Source organism: Anopheles maculipalpis, chromosome 2RL (assembly GCF_943734695.1).
Source record: "Anopheles maculipalpis chromosome 2RL, idAnoMacuDA_375_x, whole genome shotgun sequence".
In the NCBI taxonomy this organism is placed as follows: Eukaryota; Metazoa; Arthropoda; class Insecta; order Diptera; family Culicidae; genus Anopheles; species Anopheles maculipalpis.
This window is the reverse complement of record NC_064871.1, coordinates 52,721,536-52,736,707: the sequence shown is the minus strand read 5'-3', so window position 1 is coordinate 52,736,707 and position 15,172 is coordinate 52,721,536. Positions and strand designations below refer to the sequence as shown.

At 44.1% G+C, this 15,172-nt stretch overlaps 4 protein-coding genes across 7 annotated transcripts in view; 1 reads left to right on the top strand and 3 right to left on the bottom strand.

Moving 5' to 3' along the window:
* LOC126558919 (GILT-like protein 1) overlaps positions 1 to 15,172 on the top strand; it is a 149,413-nt gene that overhangs the window by 67,492 nt on the left and 66,749 nt on the right. The gene's annotated exons all lie outside the window — the stretch shown is intronic.
* LOC126567254 (uncharacterized) lies at positions 227 to 9,798 on the bottom strand. Its single transcript, XM_050223484.1, has 5 exons — positions 9,795 to 9,798; positions 8,507 to 8,730; positions 7,989 to 8,339; positions 7,181 to 7,306; positions 227 to 7,102 (listed from the first exon to the last, which is right to left on the bottom strand). Exons 1-5 carry the CDS (start codon positions 9,796 to 9,798, stop codon positions 227 to 229), a joined length of 7,581 nt encoding a protein of 2,526 aa, XP_050079441.1.
* Positions 9,832 to 10,791, bottom strand: LOC126567252 (uncharacterized). Its single transcript, XM_050223483.1, has 3 exons — positions 10,705 to 10,791; positions 10,489 to 10,644; positions 9,832 to 10,422 (listed from the first exon to the last, which is right to left on the bottom strand). The coding sequence occupies exons 1-3, from the start codon at positions 10,789 to 10,791 to the stop codon at positions 9,832 to 9,834; spliced, it is 834 nt and encodes a 277-aa protein (XP_050079440.1).
* LOC126557288 (putative thiamine transporter SLC35F3) overlaps positions 12,638 to 15,172 on the bottom strand; it is a 32,501-nt gene continuing 29,966 nt past the window's right edge. For 2 of the 4 annotated variants that reach the window (XM_050213003.1, XM_050213004.1), the window contains one exon: positions 12,638 to 13,121. In XM_050213003.1, coding sequence (XP_050068960.1) covers positions 12,720 to 13,121 — 402 coding nt within the window. In that variant the 3' untranslated portion in view covers positions 12,638 to 12,719. The remainder of the gene's footprint in view (positions 13,122 to 15,172) is intronic. The other 2 variants (XM_050213005.1, XM_050213007.1) reach the window with 1 other exon arrangement.

The following is a 15,172-nucleotide window of genomic DNA, read 5'->3' as shown; positions in this document are numbered from 1 at the left end:
GTCATGAGAACAATCTTGTCCTCTCGCGCCTAACTGTCCAGTATCCTTCTTAATACCTTGTCTCTCTGGGAAACAGTTTGCAGCTTAAATACACATCAAATCCATTATCTCGCTTAACCAAACAACACACTGCCATCGGTGTGTTGATTCTGGAGATAAAAAAAATACAAAATTAGGATTGAAGTTGACGTTTTAACCGCAACACACATGTTACCTGTTTTCTGCTTTACAAATTGCTGGCATCGTGGCACGTCAAACTTTCGCCAAAACTCTCTACAGCAGACAATGTTTGAAAGGCTTCCTCCTCCTGATCATCATCCATTGATTGATTTTCTGTTTGCAAGCCGGCGTCGCCATCGTTCGCGTCTATACCTTCGAACTCATGTATTATATATTCTGGTTCGTCCCATGTGCTGCTTGTCGCTCCATTTCCATCCATGAAGTCACCCATCGGCACTAGCCCCCCGTGACTTTCCTCGACAGGTTCTACCTCTCGTTCGGCATCGGGTTCGGTGTCGAGATTGTTCGCCCGTCTGTCCACCGTGTGTAAAATGACGTCCGATCCTTGCTCGCGGTTGCTGTCCAAAACTATTCCCGTATTGCTACCGTCCAACCGGATGCGTTTGACTATCGGTTGAATGTCGGTACTATCGTTGTGATCATCCAAATCATCAGGATCTTCTATTTCAGGCTTATCGAAACCAGGCCCACTAGCGCTGTTGGTCCAAGGCACTAGTTCCTTACCTTTGTTGTCTTCGTTGCTGCTGCTGCTGCTGGTTTGACTTTCGCAGCTGTGCCACGTTGTCTTTTTGGAAATGATCTTTCCCTGCTTTGTAACTACCAGACTATGAATGCACGGTTTGTTGCGGCAGCGATAAATGCGTATACCATCGGGGCGACGGCGCCGCAGCGAATATTGAACTCCCCTGTACCAAACGAACGCATCGTTTGCATCCAATGAAATTCTTAGCGGATGGTTCGTCGTCACTTTCGCATCCGATTTGTTACCGTCCTCGACTAGCTGCTTCACTTCACTGCTGTATTCTGTAGCCTTTTTTGGCCGCCCCGGTTCCGAATGGCTGGCGGATGGATTCAGTGGTGGATGGGAATGGGGCCATTGGTTGGATGGAACAATTTTACCACTAGGATGACAAAAGATACCGGCCTCACACTTGTCCCCCATCCGTTTGCAGCATCGCCAATACTGAACGCCGTCACGACGAGTCAGATAAAAGTTGTACCGATTACCTTTGTACCATTTTGTACGCAGATTGCCACTAGTAGGTAGGGTACTGCTGCTGGAGTTGGTAGAGATACTCAACGAAGAAGCGGCAATAACAGGTGCAGATGATTTCGTTACTACTGAAGACGCCAATTGGTTCGGCAATTTTGCCATGACATGCCTTAACACATGTTTAATGGTACCGTGCACCAAGCTCCCATCCGGTTTCTTGTACACTTTGGCCATACATTTACGATCATCGATACATTTCCATACGCCTGTACCATCGGGTTGCGTCTCTAAGTAAGCGTAGGATCGTCCATCTATCACTAATATATTTGATTGGGTTGTTTCTTTGGAGTCCTCATTTTCGGTCTCGTTCGGCTTCGGATGGTGATGTGTGTCAGAGATAACAATAACACGCCCATTAGGCAACATTTCCAGCGTCGCAGAACAGCGTCCAGTGGCACGATTCTTCTCCTGACAGTGGAACAGCTTTGTATCATCCGGCGAAGGCTTAGCAACTGCCGCTGCACAGTACTTATAGCCTTCGAACCTTATCATGGGTATTGTGCCAGGATCAGTACTCGACGCTAGTGTAAGAAAATCGGACGATCCCTTCCCAACGTCACGGTAATCGGTAAGATCCGGTCGTTCGTGTGCGTGGTGAATTGGGTTCGATATGTCCAAGGCCCCGGAAGCGAGCAGCTTTACCGCGGCAGAACAATCCGCAAACAGGCAGCTGTAATATTTGTCCCCATTTTTTCGATACTGCAAGGGAACCATCTCGAACACGTACTGTTCATACAAGAGTTGGTTTTTGTTTAAGGAATCCTTCATAAAGGAGTAGTCGTTTGTAATTATAACTTCCTTCTTTGGAACGATGGCTGCCGATGGTAGGCAATTAGTACTGCTGATGCTACTATTGTCGAGGTCTGGCTCAGCATGATGGACACTGCTGCTGTCGTTGGGTTCCGACACATTCAAGCTAGTGTTGGTAGTGTCTTGTTCAAGGCCCGCAACTGCATCTTCTGCCTGCGGCTCATGATTATGCTCAGCATCGTACCGATGATACAGTAGCTGCGTGCTCGCATCCATATACACGGAACCGGTACAATCTTTCTGTTTTTGATACCGACATCGGTACACGATAAGTCCGCACGACAGTTTACTGTGCAGCCAGTATCGATGACCTTCAAATATCATAGAAATGCCGAGACACGAGCGAACGAATCTATAGTCGGACGATCCTGTTTTGGAGCACTGCGCCAGTCTAGTCTGCCGAGATGCAATGTTCCGTTCGGTCATTGGTTTTTCCGGCAGTGTGACCACTGAGTCCGCGGACGGGTCCAACGTTGGACTGTGGTTATGCGATGCGGATGCGGAACATTCGTACAGTAGCCCGTTTAAATCTATCTTCACCGTTACGGCACAATCGTGGGACGAATGGCACAGGCAGCGGTAATACGCCGTGCCGTTGCATTCTTCCTTCCAGCTGAATTTGTATCCCTTGTAAAAGACTATTTTTTGTGACCGGCCCATCAGCTCGTACTTCTTCGTACCTTTCGTCCCACTGAAAACGACCAACTGCCGGTCGAGCGATTCTTGCGGTTCGGGCGGTGGTGGACGATGGTTATGGGTTGGATCGGTTACGAAGTGTATTTCGTCCGTTGGTGAGATGGTTAACTCCACCGGGCACTGATGACGGCTGTTCCATAGGCAGCAGCGCCATCGTTTCGGTTCCTTATCGCTGGTATTCTCTTCCCGCTTACTAAAGCTCACGGAGTATCGATGTCGCTCGTAGTGTAGCGTATCAATGCCATCCTTTTTAATGATCTGATATGACGGTGGTGATGGTGTGACAGTGTCGTCTGTGGACTGTTCATCAAACGGTAACGCACTCTGGCTACGTTTGATCGATTTCTGTACTACAGTAAGCGGGGAATATGCACCATCCACCATTGCCTTCGCCTTTGCACCACCAATCGAGAGGAACGATTTTCGTGGAGTATTACTTTGATGTCCAATCGACGCTGCCAACGGTTTGGCCGGTTCATGATTATGTTGGCGTCCATTTCCGTACTGTATGACAGTGCCATTGTTGGTGCAGAATAGACCTGCCCGGCAGGCTCTTGCTTTGAACATGGTGCAACGCCAAAATTCGCGCCCATTCTTCGTGGTCTGCAGTTTATAGGAATAGTTCTTATGGTTGATGACATTTTTTGGCTCGTTGTTATGGTGTGGTGCCACGGTCTTCGTCATCTTCATAGGTGACTTCTGGGACGCTCTCGGCTTCCAACCAAGCACGGTTTTATACAATCCACCCATCCAGTTCGACACGAACTGGCCCAAATTGTTCGCAGGTGGATGAAGCTCATCCAACTGTATCGGTACGGCTCGTCCAATATATTCGCCATTAATCGGATGATTGTGCGGCATCACTTTCGGTTCGCCCTTTTCAGCGTTTGGTATAACGTGCCCATCTTTACTGAAGATTACGTACGCATTGCACAATCGATTCGAGCGACATTTCCAGCTAGAATCACCCTTTGGGTTCAGATTGCGCAACGAAAACCGATAGTCCTTGTAGACGAGCGACACCTGGCCACGATCGTTCTTAAACAGTTGATATTCTTTCCCGGTATCACCACCGTCACTAGGGGAATATTTTACCATCTTGACAGGACTTTTCCGTTTGCTCTTACCAACGGTAGGTTTGAGTCCCCTCTCATCGGAGTTTCCTGCATTAGTAAGGCCACTAGTGTGACTGTGAGCCGTATCGAAAATTACAACCGGCGATGACGAACCATTCTCCGTTTCTTCGTAGCGAATTTTCACAATCCCTGTACAATTGGCCACCTCCGTGCACTTAAACAATGCGCTTCCGTCCGTGAAGGATTTCATTTTTTTCATACGATTTTGCTTGTACACTAGCATGTCACCTTTGACGATCAATTTACCCCGTTGCTCCGGATAGTGTATCGGTTTCGGTAGCACATCCAACGGTGGATGGTTGTGAGCTGCATCCCGGTAAGGGATGCATTTATTACTAAGCAGTAGCACAACTTTTGCCATACAGTCGGTGCGCACCATGCAGCGCCAAACGGTTGATCCATCAGGGCGCACATGTTCGCGACTAAATCGGTTGCGCTGATAAATCAAACTTTTACCATTGCTACGGTTTAACGCGAAATAGTACGATTCCTGTTCCTCCTCCTCCTCCTCGCCCTCCTCTTCGTTGTCGTCACTCTCGACAGCCGGGTTCGTGCCATCGTTCCAGACTGATGCATTCGCATCATCGTTATCATCATCCGATTCCCTATCTTCCGGTAGCTGTGCGTGGTTGTGTTTTTGGCCATTCATTTCTACGCTACCATCTTTTAATACACGCACGGATACACGGCACGTTTTTTTATTCATTTGGCAGGTCCATCGCACCGATCCATCGACACGTACTCCAATACTAGACCGAGCATACCGATATCCCTTAAACACTAAACTTTTCGTATGCCGACGGTTTGTGACGTACTTTAAATGAGCTCTTTCTGCAGGAATCACCAGTTTGTCCACCGATTTATGCACCGGTTCGTCCGAAACATCTAGCAGCATTGTGTTTAGCAGCGAGCGCATATTAGCCTCCGGATCGTCCTGCTCTTCAATGCATCCATTAAAGTGCACCAAACTCAAATCGGGCTCAGAATCGTTACTGTTGTTGGTTGTACTATTGTCCCGCTCCACACTTTCATCCGGATCACCGACAATTACCTCCATTTCCTTTATGGCCGTGACGGGCGGTGCATGAATGTGATCGATATCATCAAACTTGGCAATCGTTTCGTCGGGATGCAATACAATGGCGGCACGGCAACCATGGCACGCTTGGGCGCAACGCCACAGTGACGTATCGTTGACGCGATTTCCTTTCTTATGATATCGGTAACCGGCGTGTACGAGTGTGGTGCCATTTTTGTGATTTCGCACAAAGAACCATTCGTTGTTGACAAACGTGTCGTCGTCAATATGGTACGCGGTACGCTTACCACGTAGCGGTGATGTGAATGGTGGTGATGGTCGTGGTGGCGGCGGCGGCTGTTTTTTGGGTGGATCTATTGGATCGGTGGGACCATGATTGTGACGTCTGTGGTTAGTCCATTCCAATCGTCCATCAGGGTGCTCGTACAGCGCAACACGGCACGTTTTTTTGTTAAACTTGCACAACCAGCAGACGCTGCCATCTTGTCGCGTTCGAATTCTGCAGTACCGGTATCCAGCGTGTACCAGTGCCTTGTTGCCTTTCTTGTTTTTGATGACACGATAGTTGCGCGCAGGTTGCGTTTTGGACGTCACTTTCATCGTTTGGCTTGGAGCAACCGGCGGTACGGGCGGTACAGGTTTGCGTATCGTCGTCGTGTACGGTGTGACTGCTTTAGATTCTTCAGTCCCTGCTGAGGTACTGCACACTTTTTTCTCCACATTTTCATCTGTTTTTATGCCTCTGGTCCTGGTGGTAGGACTAGTTTCCACCATTTCTGAAACCAAATTTTTAACATTCGTTGGTTTACTGTGCGAGTGCGTTGCGTTTCGGTAGATATACGCCAACCCATCTTTCGCTACGATAACCTTTGCGCGGCAGAATGTACCACCCTCGCCCATACAACGCCAAAGGCTCATTCCGTTCGATCGACAGTACGCCTTCACATAATTATATCCATCAAGCAGCAGCTTCTCGCCGCCTTTGGGCGTGGAAAGTATTTCGTACGCGGTAGTACCGGTAACGTTTTCCGGTATTTTCAACGATTTCTTCAACGACGAATGGTCGTGTTCACCGAGCACCTCCACCAATCCGTCCTCGTGCTGTAAAGCCTTCACACCGCACATGTCATAGTTGCGCCGGCAGCGCCACAGTACCACCACCGCACCCGATTCATCGTTGCGAGAAGATTCCCGCACGTAAAGGTTTCCGTCGAAATAAAGACGGGTGCGTCCGTTGGAATTCTTCACGATTTTATGACCATAACCTCGTTTGAAGACTTGAAGTGGTTTTCTGTAGGGTGAGAACTGCTTGTAATCTTTCGCTTCCGTTTCTTCCGGTAAGGTTTGCTCTTTTACAGTGGGAGCGTCTGTTTGCCGAGCGATTCGTAGTTTAATCTTTGGCGGCGAACCTTCACCTTCCGTACTGACGCTAGTAACATACGATGGTTGCACTGCTTTTGTAGCATTGTACGGTACCTGCTTTGCGTGTGTGTGCCTTCCCACTGTGGTAAATTCATTGTTCTGTGATTGATAAACGGCGGCCGAGCAGGAACCATTGTACGATCGGCACTTCCAGTACGTTGTTCCGTCCACCCTGATATGCTTCATGCAGTACTTGTATCCTTTGTAAACAAGGGAACTTCCATGCCGTTCGTTCGTAACGTAATGGAAGGATTCGTCGTCGCGTGACCTGTGTTCTACTAGTTGTAATATTTCCTCGTCCATTGCCGTGTTTCGCACTTCTCTAGTGTGAATGTGATCGATCCCATTTGACTGCAGTTCCTTACGATCGGTGTACCGTATGACTCCGGCTGTACAATCTTTCATTCGACAACTCCATAGGGTGTTGCTCTTTTGCACGTACAGGAACCCATCCTGCATTATGCACACCAACGTTCCGGTATCGTTGTACACCTCGCGGTATGCAATCCGCTCCACTTCCATTTCAGCCTCGGAATCCGATGAGTAGGAACAATCCTCCAGCAACGGTACCAAGGAAGTACTGTTGTGATGATCCATGGCACCATCGTCACCCATCTCATAATCATTCCAAGGACCGACCGTGTCGCCACCATCAAGATCTTGCGGTTCCTCTTTGATCGGCATCTCACATACGACTTCATTATGCTGTCGAAAAAAATTGAGAGCAAGATGGATGAACATTTGTTTTGCGTGTATAGCCGAATTGTCCACCAACAAACTTACATCATCGTACTCGTCATTTACGTTGGTATACGATATAATAAATCTGTCCTCTGTTCGCTCTGGCATCAGTTCCAATAAATTTTCATGATTATCGTCATCTTCGTCGGAATCGTTCAAGGCGCCATTCTGGGAATGAAATTTACTGGTTGATTTTATATGCGTTTTTCAGGAATACTTTTAAAACATATGTATTATCATTACAAAGCATTCGAACTGAACCAGAGAATCGTAAAATATTGCCCAAGACATAATCATAAATCATATCCCAGCATCCTGCACCAATTATTTGGATATCTCCATTAGGATTCTGTGATCTTCGACCAAAAATGTTCGCGATCTATATGGACTCCCTCGTTCTCTCTCTTTTTCTCTCCCTCCCGTGGTCAACCTACTTCTCCAACAAACGCTTTCAACACTATATTTGTGGCGCTTGTATCTGTGAGCGTAACATGCAGAAACTATCTCATGACATAAAATGACATAAAACGAAACGCACACATCGTCAGGGACGAGAAGTTGCTTCCGTAACTCGAGCTTCACATACCTATGGGGCGAAGAACACTTGTCCATCTCCTTGGGAAAAACAATATGGAAACGTAAAACGTTGGAACCGGAAGAGAGAAATTGTGGACATGAGGCACAAACTATGTCGCGCTTCATTATTCTACGTACTCATCCACTAGCGAATAGATGGAGGAATAACACATAAGTACTGGAACATGCGCACGTATTTCGGCAGCTCTCAGATACTGCGCCCGCTACAGAAACAAAAGGCCAATAGGGGTTGGATTATCAAAACGGAACCTACCTCGTTAGGAATAGTCGAGTCTACCACCGCACCAGATGAGTCAGCAACGCTGGTAGTTGGAGCATCTAGTGATGTTTCGAAAGCGCCATACGATGACTGCTCAGTATCGATGGGGAAGAAATCGGAAGCACTGATTTCAAACCCTTCCGAGTCTATTTCCTTCTTGATGTACTTCGCTGGTAACAATGCTGATGTTGTCGCACTATGAATTTGGTTGACGTCCGCCCGTCGTAAGGAATTCTTGTGCTGTACATCGTTACTGCGACACTGTTCCCTATAGCGATGGAATTCTTCAATTTTTGCTACACAGCTGTAGCATATCAAGGCATCCGGATCTGTTTCAAATGTGATCTGTCCCACAAACAGGTGCGGATAAAGAAAGAATATAGAAATATCATTGTCTCTACGTTCACCGACTAGAATCGCAAGGATATTGATCAGAGCTCTACCTAGGCTTCACTCCACCATCAATTACACACACGATTAAGAATTTGCCGAATTTGGAATTCCGTACTTACCTCAACTGTGGTACATTCGAAGATTTTACTTATCAGCACATCCTCAGTGTACCCGCCGGGGAATAGTTTCTGCAGATGGCAATTTCCTTTCAAGCATAGCCGACAACAGCCATTGAAAGAGCTGTTCCCTGGCGTTGCATGGTCCTTGCAGGGTTGGCTTAATGACTCTTGGTAACCCTTCTCCATGTTATCTACCGGCAGCAAGCCACTTTGCCCGCTATTCTCTACAGTTATCAAGCGAAAGATTCAACAAATTCCAACACTGTCAGCAGCTATTTCCACACTATCTCTGTTTTACACATTAGCAAAAGACACTACACCGCAAATTTCTGATGCTATCTGCCGGAAGAGCGTGTGAAGTTGGTCTTCACCAAAGTTGGACGTCCAATTTTCTCTTGCTGTCGCCCCAACACAAAACGTCAAAATGCACGGTGGTGCACGACTACCACCACAACTACATACACACGCACATCTGAATGTGTAGCACAGAAACTCCGACGACAGTCCGTTGAACGAGTCCTCCTTTCCGCTGCGATATATTTTGCTTTCCAGATTCCTGGCGTCGCCGAAACATTTACGCGGGAACCGATTTCACAAACACACACACACACACACATACACTCGGGCACATAAATAGTTGCAGAACTAGTATTATCCTTCAGGGTGAATAAAACTTGTTCTTTCTGTGCAAATTATTATGCTGTCCTTCCTGAACAGTCGTCTGCAGACATTGGAGGATCTTTTCCGTCAAACAAACAAAATCTGCACCTTAACAATACTACCCTCCGGGTTGGTGGACAGTTCTTGAATAAAAAAAAAGTAAACATTATTTATCTCCTTTCGCTGCGGCTGTCACATCGCTTGGACCCAACAGCATTTCCATGTTTATTCCATGTTTGCTCTATCTGATCGAACTAGATTTCACACTGAACAAGTCCTAACAACTGCAATAAACATAATCGTTACTCCAGAGGAATTCGTACTTTCGCCAGATTAGATGTAGTAAAACACGTACCACAATGTGCGGAGGTATGTTTCTTCTATTATTGTGCCGCATACAAACAAACAGCTGTCAATCGCATGGTGACTTGGTTTATGCTATATGTTTGTGTACTTCAATCTGGGTTTTCATCTCGACGAGATATTGAGAAGCCGTTGAATGAGAAGCCATGATCGGGTGAATTATTGGGCAAATTTGTAGAAGTAATTTATAACTACTTTTTATTGCTTTATGTCGTTCAAGGCACGCACAGAAGGTGTATTATACGCGGTTTTAAGCGCTACATACTCATTGTGGCTCTGTCCCTTTTTTCCAAAAGATTCTGCTATCGAACGAGCGCCGGTAACCGGTTGGCTCTAATGACACGATCCCATAACATAGGCCACAATGATAGGGGCCACGGGCGAGGTGGCAAAGCATATTGCCACAGTCCATTCCGGCGATTCTTGGCGTAGCGTTCTGCTTTGTCGAGCGTGCGGTAGTACTGGTACAGTGCAACGCCATGCACATCTTTTCGATTCCGTACGGGCTTAGGCACGGTAACGGTTAGTTTGGCAAATCCCAAACTTAACAGTGCTTCCCCGATATCGATGTGCTTATTTGGCTCTGCCACATAGACGCGGCATGCGGCGTGCACTTGGTTGGATGGTTGTTTCATTGGAATAAAACATATTTCCTTACCAGCCACAACGGACTGAAGCCAGGAATAGCCGTTTGCATTAATATCGACACCATCGATCTTGATCGGGATTGTTTTGTTCGACCAAAACAGTATCTTGGCTGGTGGATGGTGTTGCACAACAAGCAGCGGTCCGTACTGTTGCGATGGCTCAATTTTCGTCACCCGTCCATATTGCTTTATTTGTTCACGGATGAAGTGATTCGGTATGTCGGATGATTTGCCGAAGATAGTAAACTATAAAGAAAGCAGGAAAATACTTAAAATCATTCCAAACATTTATTTGCATCAATAAAAACTTACCGGACGTATTTTCCTGTAAGCCATGATAAACGAGATCCCAGCAATCGAGTAGGTTACGATCTGTGGATTTGATAAACATAGTTTTATAGTACTCGATATAGTTTCTATTTCGCAGTCATGGATCTGCCAACGACACATTTTCACTTCATTTTCGTACTAACGGCAGTGCATGTTGTAGTCAGACAATTTGAAACGCGTTGCTAGCATGGAACTTACTTCAACTCCTTTCGTATCTTTACGCATAAAGTTGGAGAATTCATTCCACCAACTCGTCCCACTATCGGAATTTGTTTCGGCTGCCATAATATTCACGATATTTGCTTCAAGATGATGATCTCAGAACAACACTCCAAAGGTGAAGGTCATCAGCTGCAACACCGATATGACGTCCAAATAGATACGGCCAAGAAATGTTGTATCGTAACGCAACTGAACTGAAAGCTAAAGCACTTTTTTCGGATCTTCGTTTGATGAACTTTCGCTGCAACAAATAACAACAGAAGCAGCTGACAGTTTCATAACAAACTCATGACGTCAGCTGATCTGACAGCTGTCACTTGGATGTTGCTGCTGTTGTTGGTGGTGGGAGGGAATGCGATTAACCCTTAATACAATGTTAGTAGAACGTTTGAAAAAAAAAATTGAATCAAGTGATTAAAACCAGTTTTTAAAATCTTTCTAATTTAGTAAGCAGATCCTAAAAAATAAACAAAGATGAATAACAAAAAGGAATTTAAAGTTCCACTAATACCATTACATAGATGCAGGTGAAAAAAAAGTTAAAATGTATTGACGAAATTGCTGGAGCACGTGGTTTGGTTAAACACGTGAAAAGAATGTAGTACTAGTACTCAACCAAAAGATATGACTAGACGAAAGATACTCACAATGAGGCGCTGGTTAGCAGAGTTTGTAAAACGTTTGGGGAAACGGTGCAGTCTTGTATGGACGGTCAGAGCCGTTAAGCACAATAATTGACAAAATCATTATAAAAAGAAAACATATCAACGAAACACTCGTATCACTTTGTTAGTGGAAGAATTGCAATCTTTGTTACTGATATTTCATTTTTGGGTTTCAAAATTTGTCCAACTATCGTATCATTTGCATGAATGTGCACAATTTCAACTGCATTTTACAGAAATGGATTCGTTGTTTACGCTTGTTTTATTTTGTAAATACGTTTGGAATGGTCAATAACGTATCGATATCGATAACTTCGATGGAATCAGCTATACGCTTAATCTATTATTCGTTTGCTTGGTTGCTCTTTCTTAGAGAGTCCGTTTGCAGTGTCACAACAGTTCTCTTGTTAGCGAATTCCACCAGAAGTGTGTGTATTTAACTAGCACAAAACACTTTTTTCGATAACATTTATACTAACCATTCGAGAGGATACTAAAATTGACTCAAAATCGGAACGAAAGTCAGCTTTGCCTTTTGCTTAATCTAGATGAACTATTAACAAATCGTTTTCTATCACCGGAAACATCAATTCCAAAAAGGGGGTTTTCTGGTTGTTTTAGAAATGTTTAAGCTACCAAACAGATATACTGTAAAAACGTGTGTACCGACTAATTCTAGCTTACGCAAGACTATTACTTAGTATTCCGTCAGGAACGACTACTATTAATATTAATAACTGACTAATATCAAATCATTTACGCCCAAACCCCTTCTCTTCGTACAGCTTTGTGTACGTTTAATGGGCTTTTAAAAATATCGATGAGTTCTGTACATTATGTTTGAAGAATATGTGCACTTATTGCATCGGAAACCCGTGGCGATACGTGATCGGGGTGAATCGGTATGTGGAGTGTGTAGCAATTTGAAATCAAAATGCTACCCGTACGCTACACTCTACTAGGTTCAGTAGTTAAAATCATCAGCATGATGGTATTTACGAACGTGCCAGGAACGCAGAGATTGCGCCAGAGGAAAATGAATACTAAGTTTATTGTGATTGTTTTTAATTAGCATTAATTTTACGATAAAAGAACTATAGATCGCTAGTAAGAGACGTTGGGAGAATGAGTCTAAGAAAGGCAATAATTGGAGCTCTGTCCTTCATTTTCACGCAACATTCTCCTTTAACGTGTGAATTCTCCTTTTAACACACCAACATAATTCCATTCTCGTTTAACACACCAACATAGAAAATATGGAGTATCGCAGCTTATTTGAAGATTGTCCTTAAACGATCGCTAAACTATCGAATTATTTGATTATCGTTACTCCAACGAACCGTAAGAGCTGCTACGCCCGTTCATCGAAGGATAGCGATGGCTGGATGTGGCCGACAGAGAGTTTGGGCCACTGCCTGTGCCCAGACCAGGGCTAAGCCTGATCGATCCCGGCTTCCGGATGAAGTTCGTCGTCATTTCTGTGAGCGAATAGTGGCGCAGCTTGGCGTGCGGGTTTAGACCAACGAAATCGCTGCTGCTATCGTTGCGCAGAATGTGCTGAAAGTGTTGCAAGCTCTGCTGATGCTGCAAATGCTGTTGCTGCTGCTGTTGTTCGGTCATCTCACCCGGCCAGAGGGAGAGCGAAGATGCGATCGAATGTAGCCCGTCCGATAGTCGATGACGTCGCGATGCTGCGATGGAGTTCCGCTTCGAGGATGACGACCCCATCTGTGGCAAAGCAGTGTGAGCGAGTGAAGGAGGGAAGGTTTGGAAGGGTGGGTATGTTGGGTGGATGGGTAACGCGATGGGAACGAAACCAGAAAAAAAAGAAAAAAAAACAGCGCAGGATTAGTGCACGGGCACGGGCAAGCTATTGGTGTTTAACCAACATGAAAGCCGGTGTAAAAGCGGTGATGAAGGAACAAAAATATTCTGCAAAACTAAAACATTATAAGTAGAGAACGTGACAGAGGTTAACACGGGTAAACCGAAACATGATAGTACAGCCATAAAGAAGCCAATGTTGGATTAAGCCGGACTGATCAATCTGCTGATGCAGTGATGTTTTGGTTTAATTTTTTTTTTCTGGGAGAAGCAAAGCGTTCTATTAAAGAGAGGAGAACTCTTATTATCACCTGCCGTGAACAAAAGTTTGTTTAACGGAACGGACTATCCTTCTCTAAGCAAACCTTTACATTACATTTAGCTCTCTTTCTTTCAGTTTAAATTTTCTTGTTGAACAAAAAAGATAAGAAAAACATAAAGAGACGCTAGTACACTGATAGCAATTTCTATAAAGCCGCACGGCTTTATAGAAAAGTTTACCCATTGGAATATTTTTATTGATTAAAAAAATGTATCTGCAAATCACTTTCTTTCTTTATAACTCACAGTGGAACAAACATTTTCGATACATTTTCTAAAAGTCAGTTACATAAGTCATTCATCTATTGAGCTTATATTTAAGGAAATATTTCCTATGACCTATGACAGGTAATTGGGGCTATAGAAACAAAAGAATAAAGTTTTTGCGCCCACAAAACTAATGTGCGAATGAAGGAAATTAATTCTGGGAATATCAAATTAGTATTTTTATATTGCAACATTTTGTTGCTTAGTTATGTATCGATAATGTTTGTATTTAAAAGTTCGGCCATTGGAATTGGTATCAGTGTACAACTAAAAAAGCACCTGATCAAACCTAAAAACACGCACGATGACCCCACTGAAGGTAATTAGCATAATTTGCTTCTTTTATTGTAAATTTAGCATAAGGGGTTGGCATGCTAGAGAGAAAGAGAGGAGAACTAAGGAAAGCAACAGTGTCACTACATTCAGGAAGATAAAATCAAATTTAACATACGAAACTGTACACTTATAGAATAGGGAATAAATAAGGGCATTTTTGTTGTTGTTGCTCTAAATAAAACTAAACAAAGCAGATAACAAAATTCAGTTATGTAGAAGGCTAGAGTTATGAGACAAATGTAGTAAAAAGCCAGCAGATTATATAGATTACAGCTTCAAGTGCATAATTCGCCAGTAAGGATCTGTTATGTTTGAATGTTTGTAAAGAACAGGAAAATACACATACACAAGGCGCTAAAGGCGACGATATCTACACATGATGAAGGCACAGCGAACAACATATATAAGTATAGCAAAGCAAGTCGTTTTAATTTTACCTTTACTGTAGTCGTGGTCTAATGTAATCCAGGCAATATGTGTACAGGCGCAAGTGTTTTTTTTTTTATTGAGTTGTGTAATTTGTGTGTATGTGTGTTGCTTGTGTTTGCCAACCGAGTTTTCAGGACAGTGATCAAACTTGTAACCGAACTGGATCGGTTAATAGAGGTGCAGAACAATAATCTTTGCAGAGGAATATAATCGATTGGTTGTGCATTTCTGCATTAATCTGGGAATGCACAATACACAAAACCATAGGCATACGTTTCCGAATGTGATCGTAAATTCCCACATTTACAGCATTATTTGAAGTCATTAGTAATAACCGTTTCACAAGAAAGCAGTGATGAAGTTCAGTAGTAGCGGGAGAAATTTAAGAGCATTTAATGCGTGTGCCACGTGGTGTAGAGAGCAGAAGAGTTCGTAGTATAGTAGATTTATGTGGCATAGATCATCACAGATATAAGGAGTTTGCGAAAGAGAAAAGAGAAGAGAGAGAGAGAGAGAGAGAGAGAAAGAAAGAAAAAGAAAGAAAATACATTGATAGGAAAAAGAGAAGAACTGTTACACTTCTACTACAAGTGTGTGTCTAC

What these genes read in the sequence shown, in the direction of transcription:
- LOC126567254 (XM_050223484.1), bottom strand. An exon ending in TCGAATGTACCACAGTTGAG is followed by an intron (nt 8,340 to 8,506) that starts GTAAGTACGGAA and finishes TTTGTGGGACAG; the next exon opens with ATCACATTTGAAACAGATCC. An exon ending in ACTCGACTATTCCTAACGAG is followed by an intron (nt 7,307 to 7,988) that starts GTAGGTTCCGTT and finishes TTTCATTCCCAG; the next exon opens with AATGGCGCCTTGAACGATTC.
- LOC126567252 (XM_050223483.1), bottom strand. Translation starts at nt 10,791, where the DNA reads ATGGCAGCCGAAACAAATTCCGATAGTGGGACGAGTTGGTGGAATGAA. An exon ending in AAGATACGAAAGGAGTTGAA is followed by an intron (nt 10,645 to 10,704) that starts GTAAGTTCCATG and finishes CACTGCCGTTAG; the next exon opens with TACGAAAATGAAGTGAAAAT. An exon ending in CTTACAGGAAAATACGTCCG is followed by an intron (nt 10,423 to 10,488) that starts GTAAGTTTTTAT and finishes CTTTCTTTATAG; the next exon opens with TTTACTATCTTCGGCAAATC.